This window comes from Nelumbo lutea, chromosome 6, assembly GCF_056320005.1.
Source record: "Nelumbo lutea isolate HS-2025 chromosome 6, American lotus-T2T, whole genome shotgun sequence".
In the NCBI taxonomy this organism is placed as follows: domain Eukaryota; kingdom Viridiplantae; phylum Streptophyta; class Magnoliopsida; order Proteales; family Nelumbonaceae; genus Nelumbo; species Nelumbo lutea.
The window spans coordinates 14,901,527-14,913,427 of NC_142689.1; the positions used below are offsets into that span (position 1 = coordinate 14,901,527).

General features: G+C 37.8%; 1 protein-coding gene and 2 long non-coding RNA genes across 6 annotated transcripts; 2 read left to right on the plus strand and 1 right to left on the minus strand.

Annotated features, from left to right (window-relative positions):
* Positions 1 to 484: 484 nt before the first annotated feature.
* LOC148847528 (short chain aldehyde dehydrogenase 1-like) lies at positions 485 to 2,005 on the plus strand. Its single transcript, XM_088948282.1, has 2 exons — positions 485 to 780; positions 1,045 to 2,005. Exons 1-2 carry the CDS (start codon positions 743 to 745, stop codon positions 1,853 to 1,855), a joined length of 849 nt encoding a protein of 282 aa, XP_088804408.1. The 5' UTR covers positions 485 to 742; the 3' UTR covers positions 1,856 to 2,005.
* Positions 2,006 to 2,153: 148 nt separating this feature from the next.
* On the plus strand, positions 2,154 to 6,542 carry LOC148847529 (uncharacterized). The gene is made up of 2 exons (XR_016100316.1): positions 2,154 to 2,296; positions 5,742 to 6,542. It is a non-coding gene; the product is annotated as an uncharacterized LOC148847529 (long non-coding RNA).
* Positions 6,543 to 7,189: 647 nt separating this feature from the next.
* Positions 7,190 to 11,144, minus strand: LOC148847530 (uncharacterized). 4 transcript variants are annotated; one of them, XR_016100277.1, is made up of 6 exons: positions 10,037 to 11,144; positions 9,759 to 9,906; positions 9,079 to 9,168; positions 8,878 to 8,981; positions 8,678 to 8,792; positions 7,190 to 7,436 (listed from the first exon to the last, which is right to left on the minus strand). It is a non-coding gene; the product is annotated as an uncharacterized LOC148847530 (long non-coding RNA). The 4 variants fall into 4 exon arrangements; XR_016100279.1 differs by lacking the exon at positions 9,759 to 9,906 and adding an exon at positions 9,315 to 9,367 and having other exon boundaries at positions 10,037 to 10,157; XR_016100278.1 differs by lacking the exon at positions 10,037 to 11,144 and adding an exon at positions 9,315 to 9,367 and having other exon boundaries at positions 9,759 to 9,881.
* Positions 11,145 to 11,901: the final 757 nt, after the last annotated feature.

Here is an 11,901-nt window from a genome sequence, read left to right on the forward strand (position 1 = left end):
AGAATATCTATCGATGTTACCAATACAAAACAATAAATAATACAGTTGGGGCACACGTTACACTGACCGAAACTGATCTTAGAGCTGAGGTAGCTCTGGCCGGGCCGATGCCAAATTACTATCCATCGAGACATCAAATAAACTCCACCATCAATCTCTTAATTAGTCTGGTCTTCTATTTATAATAACCCCATCAATCAACGTTGTAGTTACTTCAAATTTTATAATATTTTTTAGTTAAATGCTTATGATGTTTCGACTAATTTTCCGATAGCGGTCCTTCTCCGGTCTGACATAGAGCCCTTAAACTCAGTCAAAAATATGCAAATGGCATCAATACCCTTCCCACATGCACATCTCAGCGTGAATTGGAAACGTTTCCCTTATTTGCCATTGGGAGATGTTCCCAATACACAGTTGGGATGTGCAGTGGGGCGCCCCAATGTGAACTCTTTTAAGGGAAGAGATGCACGTGAACTCCACCGACCTTAGCACGGAGGAGAGCCTACAGTTGAATTCCAACCTACAAAATTTTCCACAAGGCGCGCACTTATGTGGTCTAAAAACACGAGAAAAGAAAAGTAAAATGTAAACTCATCTACTACTCGTATATATATACTAAACTCGTTTAACAAAGGTTCAGCACTCTCTCTCTCTCTCTCTTTGCTTTTCTTATTCCAACAAAACAACACCTCTGGCCTCTCCCACTCTAACTTTCATCACAACAAAACGCCTCCTGAAAATGAGTTTTGCTTCTTCCGTAGCTCCAACCACTAAAAGGTACGCATTTCAATTAGAACACATATGTTTCATGGTTAATTAATTTCTCCATTAATCCTTGTATTAAGAATTATTGCATGCGGGTCTAAGGAAAGCACCCTGATTATGCAGCAAGCTCATCAACTCAGCTTCCTCACATGTTTAATTATCTAACTTTCGTTTCTATTATTCCTTAGTTTAATAAATATGGAGTAAAAATAAATAAACTGAAAAAAAAAAAAAAAGATACTGAAGATGAACTCGGTTCTCTCTTTGGTTTTGTAGGTTGGAAGGGAAGGTTGCAATCATAACCGGAGGTGCCAGCGGAATCGGCAAGAGCACTGCAAAATTATTTGTTCGTCATGGAGCAAAGGTTGTAGTAGCAGATGTCCAAGATGAGCTAGGCCATTCCCTCTGCAGAGAGCTTGGTTCCGAGGACACGGCCTTCTTTGTCCACTGCGACGTCTCTAAAGAAGCTGATGTTCAGAGTCTGGTTGATAGTGTACTCTCCAAGTATGGAAAGCTGGACATCATGTATAACAACGCTGCCATCCCCGGAAACCTGAATCCAGAACTGCTGGAAACTGATCCCAAAGATTTCGAAAGGGTTCTGAGTGTGAACCTCATTGGCGCCTTCTTGGGAGCCAAGCATGCTGCAAGGGTTATGATCCCACAGAAGAAGGGCTCCATCCTCTTCACTTCAAGCGTTGTTTCAGCCATCAGCTGTGGCTCACCCTACCCATATGGGGTCTCAAAGTATGCATTGGTAGGGCTGGCCAAGAGCTTGTGTGGGGAGCTGGGGCAGTATGGGATTAGGGTCAATGTCATCTCTCCCTATGGAATAGCCACTCCTATGCTTGGCCATGTTCTGGGGAACATGGAGTCCAGCAAAGTTGAAGAGGTGACATATGGTGGAGCCAATCTGAAAGGAGTCATCTTGAAGGAGGAGGACATAGCAGAGGTCGCTGTTTTCCTAGCAAGCGATGAGTCGAGGTACGTTAGTGGGCTCAACCTTCTGGTGGATGGGGGCTACAGCACTGTTAATGCTGCTTTCCCAACAGCCATTGCTAAAGCTTTCCAGTCGCTACAGCCTTGACGCCTCCCCAGCAGACAATTGCTTTGATCGACTGTATACGACCACTATTGGATATTCAGGATTCAGGAATAATTCATGTCTTTGTTGTTGTTTTTTCCACATAATCTAAACGACTAATGAATAATAAGATATTTATATGATCGGCATCAACATGGGTTTGAACAATTCAAGCAATACTGGTGGGGCCACACCTTGCATCATGGTAGTCGGTGGAGAAATTAATAAAAAAGGACTGTCTTGTCTTGTCTTGTACCCTATCCAGCTTAGCATTTTAACCTGAAATATCAAGGTACCAATCACCCTTATCCTAATCGGTATCATGTTCTTTCGCGTCTCTCTGTGATCCCAAACGAAGTGCATCATCATCACCATAAGAATTCTGGGTTTGGACTTTCATTCAACCTTGGCAGCCGGTTTAGTTCTATCTACAATTGTAAGAAGGTAAATATATTCTGAGTATTTGAATTTATATCATAAATCATAACCATTAGAATGTTTTGTGGATCAATCATCGTCATTATCTTCTTCTATTGCTTTGCCTATGTAACCCATGTTTTGATAAAGGTTTTTTTTCCAAAGGCAAAAAAAAAAAAAAAAAAAAAAAAAAAAAACTGAATATGGGGTAATTATATGTTCATTAAATTGTCATATATATGATCTATCTTTTTCGGTAAAACAGAATGAGATTTTGGAAACCCAACCAGAACAGCACAGAAACACAACACAGACACGATCGAAGACACAAACAGAAAACACAAAAAAGAAAAGGAAACAGGAAAAATTTAAGCAGCAGAAACTAAAACAGCTGAGTAATTCATTCAGGTCTGTAACAATCCAATCTGCAATCGTGCATATCTCTGAATCCAGGAGAAGCTAGCAGAGACATCCTTAGCTAAACATAAGCAGTGTTGAACCTGAAAGAGAATATTGTCAAAAGGGCAACCGGGCATACACCTGATTTAGTACCGAATTTAATACATATAGATCCACCCCGATCCAACCCAATATGATCAAGTCTGATATAAAGTTGGTTTCAATACTGTATGTTCATTGAAGAGTCACTAGCTACCTCAAGTCCCATATAATTTATTTCGAAATCATTTTAGTCTAATCTGTTAATAATAATCTGAACAAATATAGTTTCATTTATTAATAACTTCTAGTATATATATCGGAACCAAGTTTGATGTAAATCCAATGGACAAGGTTCGATTTAGGAATATGCAATAATTTGATCCAAAACATTTGCAGCCCATCAATTCAGCAGTATTGATCTTCTCGAGAAATGGATCGGAATTATGTTATTTGACAAGGGCTAAACATATAAATACCATAATAATAAGGGGTGAAAGCACATATTCAATCTTCAATTTAGATTAAACAAGTATGACCGTTATCAGCTGCAATTAAGTAACTAATTAATGATATTGGTAAATTATATATATATATATATATAAGATATCCTCTGTTTTGATTTGATAGACTAGAAGGGAAGGTGGCACTGATCACAGGCGGTGCTAGTGGCATTAATTGGAGAGTGCACAGCAATAGGATCAATTGGAGCCAAAGCTGTAATTTGTTATGGGCACAGGAATAGGATCTCGTCATAGGCCGGTCCACGAGGAAGACCTCCTATTTTTCCTTGTTCCTCTTTGCTCATGATGAATCTATCTTGGCGCCCAAATGGTCATTTGTCCAAGAGATCATCTAACTCTCCTTGCTCTCTTTTTTGACTGAAATTTTCTATGATTTTATTCAATATTCTAAGTTCCTTAAATAGAAGATTACAAGAGATAAGAGTCCTACTTTTAGGAAGACTCCTTGCTAATTAGGAAAACTCCCTACTAACCTATCCTATTGAACTGATAAGATAAAACTCTCTTAATCTATCCTATTGATAAGATAAAATAAGACTCCCTACTAATCCATACTACTGAACTGATAAGATAAGAACACTAAATAGATAAGACTCCTACTAATCCCTATTACTGAAAGCAGATAAGGTAAGAATACTGAATAGATAAGATAGGCTGAGAACACTAAATTGTTGCTGCTGAGAACACTAAATTACTGTTGCTGCTGCCGGCGTCCGCATCATTACTCCCCTCTTGGACTACGAGTTTGTCCTTAAGCTCGAATTCAGGATGGGTGTCTTGAAACACAGTCCAAGGAATCCCAGATAAGTGGAATGATTTTGCCCTCCTGGATCGGGTTCCAATGAAAAGGGTTCATCCTCAGACAGCTGCAGTGAGATACCAAGATTTGACCATGCGTAGCTGCATTCTTTGCTACGGGCAACTGCAGCTTAAGGTACTTCTGAGATGTTTTGAACTGTAGAGTACAAAGATTGTGAACGGCAGGCTGGTGCCATTGAACTGCATCCTCTGGATCCTCTTCTATTGCCTGTTTTAGTGTGTATAGAGCTCGCTCTTCCTCTTCCGTCAAATCATTATGTCCAGTTTCAAACATTGCTGCAATTTCGTGCTGAGCCTTGTGAACCATGGCAAATCCTACCCATGCTATCCGAAGCTCAATTGTTGTAGAGTCCCCTTCTCTGAGAATTGAAGCCATTTCATTCGTAGCCCATGAAAGTTGTTCAGTGGGATCTTCAGACCTTTTAGCATCCTTGATACGATGAAGCACAACAGCATATCGAGTTGACATGCAATTAGGCTCCAGTTTTGTTGCTTTCTCCAGGCACTTTCTAGCATTTCTATGATCACCAACCACATAGTATGCATTAGCAAGATTCACCCAGATATGTGCAGCCCTAGGATTTGATATGACTACAATTAACAAACACTCTTTTACAACATTTGCAACCGCAACATGAGGCATACAAGCTCCTTCACCAGCAATGACGACCTAGTAGTTGCTCTTATTCTTCTTTGAACTCTCATGGATGGAATCCTCAATAACACCGGATTCCTGCTTAATCGGAACATTCTGGGTGTTGCTAACCTGCGCTAGGGCAACGACCTGTTGCTCGCCGGACCATTCTGCTATGTTTGGTCGGTGGCCGATTGTGGTTGTTGCCCCTTCCGGGTTCCTTTCCTTGCTGAAAAAGTACAACTCGATCAAGTGCCTTAATTCTCGGACGTCGTCGTTGATCCCGCGCACCTCCTTGCTGTTCTCCACGAGTTTGTGCTCCAGATCATGAACCCTAGACGTCAATTGCTCAATGACGCCTTGCTCTGATACCAAATTGTTATGGGCCTGGGAAAAGGATCTCATCACAGGGAAGGGGAAAACCTCATGTTTTCCCTTATCCCTCCTTCCTCTTAATAAACCTATCTTGGCGCCCAAATGGTGATTTGTCCAAAAGATCACCTAACTCTCCTTGCTCTCTTTCTTGATTGAAATTTTTGATGATTTTATTCAATATTCTCAGTTCCTTAAATAAGATATTACAAGAGATAAGAATCATATTTTTAGGAAGACTCTTTGCTAATTAGGAAAACTCCCTACTAATTTATCCTAATGAACTGATAAGATAAGATAAGATAAGATAAGACTCCCTTAATCTATCCTATTGATAAGATAAGATAAGACTCCCTACTAATCCATACTAATGAACTGATAAGATCAGAATAGATAAGACTCCTACTAATCCCTACTAATAAAAGCAGATAAGGTAAAAATACTGAATAAATAAGATAGGATGAGAACACTAAATTATTGCTGCTGAAAACACTAAATTACTGCCGCTGCTGTCGAGTCCACATTATAATTGCTCACAAATTGGGCAATTTATTTTGCAATTAGCTAGGCACCACAAATGCTACGTATGTCCATTGTGATGTTAGTGATGAGGAGCAAGTAAAGGAAGCTGTTGATAGCACTGTTTCCAAGTATGGGAAGCTAGACATAATGTTCAACAATGCAGGTATAAGTGATGAGGCCAAGGCACGTACCACTGACAATGAGAAGGCCGACTTCGAGAGAGTGGTGAGCATCAATTTGACAGGTGTTTGGGACCAAGCATGCAGCCCGTGTCATGATCCCAGCCTGTGGTGGTCGCATTATCTCAACTGCTAGTATTGCATCGGATATGGGGGGTTGGGAAGTCATGCATACACATGCTCAAAGCATGCAGTAGTTGGGCTTACTAAGAATGCTGCAGTTGAGCTTGGACAGTTTGGCATCCGAGTCAGCTGTTTATCTCCTTACGGAGTTGCTACGCCATTAGCTAAACACTTCCTCAAGCTAGAGGAGGAGGAGATTGAAAAGGTTATGTGTGCTGCGGTTAATCTCAAAGGTGCACTACAAGAAGTATGACGTGGTTAAAGGTCAACAAAACCGTACCTATAGGTCTATAACTACGGTTTAATTACGGACGGAAAACCATAGCCAATGTTCGTGTGGTTATAGCCTACAGCTACGGTTCAACTAATCCGTGGCTATAATCCATTTGTCCATAGCTAAAGGGCGAACACATATCATATGAATCTTTACCATAGCTAAGAGATACATATAGCTACAGTTTTTATATTGTAGTAGTTATTAGACCTATTCATGGGCTGGGTGGCCCGACGGGCTGGCCCAACCCCCATATGGGCTTGAACATACTTATAGGTCCGCAGGCTTAAATTCGGGCCAAAAAGCCCAGCCCACAATAATCGGGCCAGGCTCGGGTTTTGTCAAAATAGCCTGACCCAGGCTGACCTAATATTAAACTTAAAATTAGTTATGTGATTATGTCCATTTGAATAAATTTCTTTATTTAAGAATGCAAAATTGTGTTTTAAAATATAAAAGAAAGGGAAAAATAACATATTGTAGGCCCATTGTTCATTTAAATAGAAAAAAAATACTATATGAATTTTTAATTATAATTTGAATAGGAAAATTTCTTTTTCTTTTCAATTAGGTCGGGCTTCAGGCTCGGGCTCGGGCTCAAGTTTTGAGCTTTTTACCAAGGCCAAGCTCGGGCCCAAGTTATAGGGCCATTGGTCAAGCCAAGCTCAAGCTCGGGCCTAATATATTTTCATTAGTAACAAGTGAAAGCTCAGCCCGACCCATGAACAAGTCTAGTAGTCATATATCTTAATCTATAACCACAGAATTTTACAAAACCATAACTATAATCCTTCTATTCATTGCTGCGTTTGTTACAAAACCAAAGCTAAATGTTCTAACCTATAACCACAGTTTTTTGCTAAAAATCGAAGTTAAATACTCTAACCTATAGCTACAGTTTTTTGACAAACCATGGCTAAAAAATGCAATATATGCCCATAATTTCTTGGAAAACCATAGCTAATTTTTTTCAATTTATGGAAAAACTGTGGCTATATTCCAAAAAAAAAATAGTAAAATAATGACAATTTGAAATGCCACCTTAAAACACCTATTTTATTCATACATCACATGAAAATTACATAATTACTTCTAACAAGTAATTATATTATTGGAATAATTCAATACATGCCACATAATTTGAAGACATCCATTGTTTAAAATGTATTACAAATGTCAATTTTCTCTCAATAATATTGAAGTAATTTAAGAAATTTTAAATATAAAAGAATTATCCATTGTCTTCAACTATGCTTTAAGAGTCACTCGTTGCATCTTTAACCTACAAAGATAAACAAAAAAAAAAAATAGAACAATGATTACTTTGATGATCTAATTAAATATGCAATATACAATGAAAAATGTGAAGAAAGATAAGTAACAAAATCAACTAATATTTTGTTAAATGCAAGATAAATTTTGAAATTCTAATCAACATGTAAAAAATGTCTTACAAGTGCCAATTTTTCTTATTATATTTAATAGACCATAATAAAAATGAAAAATATTGATCTCAATCACTTCATCCATGTATGTTGTTACTCCTTACATATGCTTCGAGCCTAAAAAACAAAATAAAATAAAAATTAATATTGTTGCATTAATATATATATATATATATATATATATATATATATATATAAATTTCAAATATAAATTAGAAAAAGTACATAAATCATTGGTCATACAATACCAATTAGCTTCTTAATAAGCCATCCTATGAAAATACCGTCCACCCAAATGGATTAGAATAATTTAGAATAACACATGGTTTAGCTTAGTACAAATCTCTCAACGGCAAGTAGCAAAGCAAGGCACATGTTGACATCCTTCAAGATTCTCAAGTCAAAACAATAGATATGAAATGTGTATTCAAGTAGCAAACATTATAAAACTTTCCAACACTTCCACTCCCATTCCTACAACCATGGCAGAGGCTTTCAAGCAACTTTAGCAGGATGAAGTGGGACCATGGAGATCCTTCAATAATTAAGATTTTTTATCAAGTGTTTTCGTATTTACATACACTTGTTAGGAGGATAACTATCAGGAAAAACCAACAGATACAGTGTCCATACATACATGTCACTGTAAAGGCTCATTTAAGATTAATGAATAAAAGAATGAATCAATGAAAACCAACTTTTTTCTTGTAATCTTATGGTTTTGTTATAACTTCTGTAGGTGCAAACTCAAACATGACTTTTAGATTATTATATGGTACATTTCATTTAAATGGATTGTATCCATTAACTTACGTGAAAGTGTAATTTCATTCACTAACTTCACATATAGAAGTTTCTTTGTCTAAAGTGACCCGCCAAAAGTTAATAACATTATAACAAAAACATTCCCAAGGCAAAAATTTAAGAAGCATACGTATGGCCTCATTGTAAGAGAGTTGAAGAAATACCTATTAAATTGCATCTACCAAATAATTGTTGCCAATATTATAATTCCAAAAGTCAGAACATAATCATTATTAGAATAATCAATACAAAAGGAAACCAGGGGAAATCCTACCTTTGCTGCTTCTTCAGTTGCAAATTCAACATGGCCAAATCCCTTGAACCGCCCTTCTTCATTTGAAGCAAAGCGGACATCAACAATTTCCCCTTCATTATTTAAGAATTCCTCCCTAGAAGGAAAAATAGAGAAGAATAAGTCATAAATGAGATCATGGAAACTCTAGTGAAATGTCCAAGGCCTAGAATACATCATACTTAATTGCTTAAACATCAGCCCGTTCTATTGAAAAGGAAAGGTTGCCAACAAACAATGTCTTTGACCCCGTACTTTGTACTTGAGGTGTAGCAGGAGTCTTGGGCTGCACAATATACAGAAAAAAAAAAAAACGTTCAAACATTGCAGGAAAGAGTTCATTATAGATATCAAATTATCAATCAAACAAAGTAAAAGCCTACAACTTTCTTTGCAGATTTCACATCAGCTTTCTTAATATTTTCCTTGGATGATGCAGCATCTACCATTTCTTCATCACTGTCCTCTTTGGCCTAAAAATATTTCAATGCATAATAAATAATTATTTAATTCACTAATAGCATGATAAAGTAAAACAAATAAAGAATAAAGTATCGCAGCAAAATTCCCCGATTGCTCTTTTGTAATCGGAGGTCCAATATTGACAGTCTTCTCCCACCTCAGTGAGGCCGAATGGTCAAGACAAACCCAACATTTTTTAGCATGATTTGACTGAAATAAATCAGACCACTAATCAGTCCAAAAAGACACATTTGTGTGAGTGGGAGGAATCACAACTACACACTCATTCTAAACAACCACAAATAGTGAAACCACAGACAATGAAACAAAGTACGCATGATAATCACTAATCTTAAAGCATATCAAGCATAGCAGAAAATCAATCAGACAATCAAATCAAAATATGTAAAGCATTAATTTTGAGATTGCAGCAAGCTTTTATCCGATCAGAATCAATTCGTCACAAAAGAGTGAAAGAAATAAAAAAAGAAACACAAAAAAAAGACAGAGCTATTATAACCATCAGACATTTTCAAAAAAGAAAAAACAATTATAACCATCGGAGAGGCCGATAGCATAAAAAACATAGAGATACTCAAACCTGATCTCCCAACAATTGGAATGTGTCTTATTCTCAAAACGAGTCCATATGTGAATAACAACACCGAGAAAAAAAAAGATGGTGTTGGGTTGGAACTGGTTTCACCAGTTCTGTTGGATCTCTCCACTCCCCTCAAATCCCTATCACACTAAGACAATTAACACAGAGGAAGAAGAAGCGATGAGTAATAAAAGAGAGAGAGAGAGAGAGAGAGAGAGAGAGAGAGAGAGAGAGAGAGAAGATAAAATGAGAAGCGAGGGAAGAAAAACGAAGCTTACGTTATTCGGTTTTGGCCTGAGTTCGTTATTGCAACAAGGGGTTTGTGTATGCTCTCTCGCGTTGGAGTGTTTCTCCGGTAGTGATTGCAAGAGCTTGCAACCAAATTTACGATGATAGCTGTGAGGGAGGGACGATTGGGTCTTTTCTATTCGAAGTTGGACTTGAATTCGACGTGGGTGATGATATTAACGATGGAGAGTTCCTCTAAGGAATTGCAGGTGGAGACATCACAATAGGGTGCCACTTCTGAAGTATCAGTGAAGCCAGCAATCTGAAAAATGGGGAAAACGCGGTTTGACGGAGGGATTTGCATAAAGATGAACGGAAAACCAGGTTTTCATTGTGGGAATCGATGGAGTAATATCAGAATGTGAATGGTGGTTCGACTGTTTGCAAAGGACGTTGGGGATGAATATGATGGAATAAAGAGAGAACGGTGGAAGATGATATGTTGGGGATGATTAGAATAAAAAAACAGTGAGAACGGTGAAAGATATGGGCGGAAGTTATTCAGTCACCATCTCTAATACGCCACTGCAACGAGGTTTCCGATCGCAATTCCGCCGCTGTCTGGAGGTTGGGGTAGATGAACAGTCTCTCTTCGAACTGGGAAAAAAAGGAAGAGGAAGGAGAAATGGAGGGAGAAGAAGAAGAAGAAGAAAAGAGAGGGAGAGTGAGAGGGGAGGTTTGTCGCCGCTGTTCTTGTTCGCCACCGCTGCTCGCCACTCTGCCGCTGTGTGTCGAAGGGAGGAAGAGAGTGAATCGTCCATACCCTAACGGGAAGCTCCTGGCGCGAAAAATGGTAGACCCTGAAATCCAATATTTCTTCAATCTCAGGAAATGGATTCCCCTACATCAGCCATGCAAGTCTTCAATCTCAATAAATGAGATTCTCCTCCATCCACTCCATGGCCACTCTCACCTAGTACTCGCAGCAAGAGGAAGACAGAAAGAGGTGGAGGGCTTTTTCAAGTTGGCTGATTCTAGTGTTTTAGAGAGGGGAACAGAGAAAAAAGTAGAGACGGGAAATGGAGAGTAGGAAAAAAGGGAAGGAGACCCCAAGACGGCAAAAGAAACAGAGAATATGAGAAAAAAAGTCCAATCTCCGGTATTTTCGTATTTGGGGAGAGGTATGAAGGCGCGCGCGGGACTTCAATTTTTTTTGGTTTTTTATGGGTCTTTGTCGTATAGGGGTGTTAATTGGACTGGATTTGGTCCAATTCGGTCCAGTCCAATGTGAGTCTATTACAAATGGACTAGTCCAATCTAGTTTAATAAATATATAAATATTTTGGATCATTTTGGACCAGTCAGAAATTATTCAAATTGTTGTTAATTTAGATTGCTTTCAATTCAAACCTGGTCCATTGACACCTAAGTTCTTATCTTCTATCAATGAACTAGATATTGGTTCAATCCAATATAAATTCATTATAGATGGACCAAGTCCAATCAAAGTACATCTAAATTCAATATGTTTTACTGATCCATCCAATCCGTCTCAATGAATTTTGATTTGGATGGAGTCCAATCCTGTCCACCGACACCCCAAGTCATCGATATTTGCAAAGAGGATAGCAAAATGCACTAAGGGCTCCATAGTTTATGCAAACCATCATTAATCCAATTGGTTGATCCAATAAAACTGTCCTAGATGTAGGTTGGGCTAGGTTAGGGCATCGAGGCTTATCCATATTAAAAACACCTTAATTAATTGATAATAAGTTTTAATAAAATAAAACATTAACTAAAAAATTAAATACTAACTAATTAAAATATAGATTTCTAAGATTAATGAATAAACTAATAAATTTTTTAGCATTTTTTATAAATAAAAAAATAAGAAATATAAATTAAATGCGTC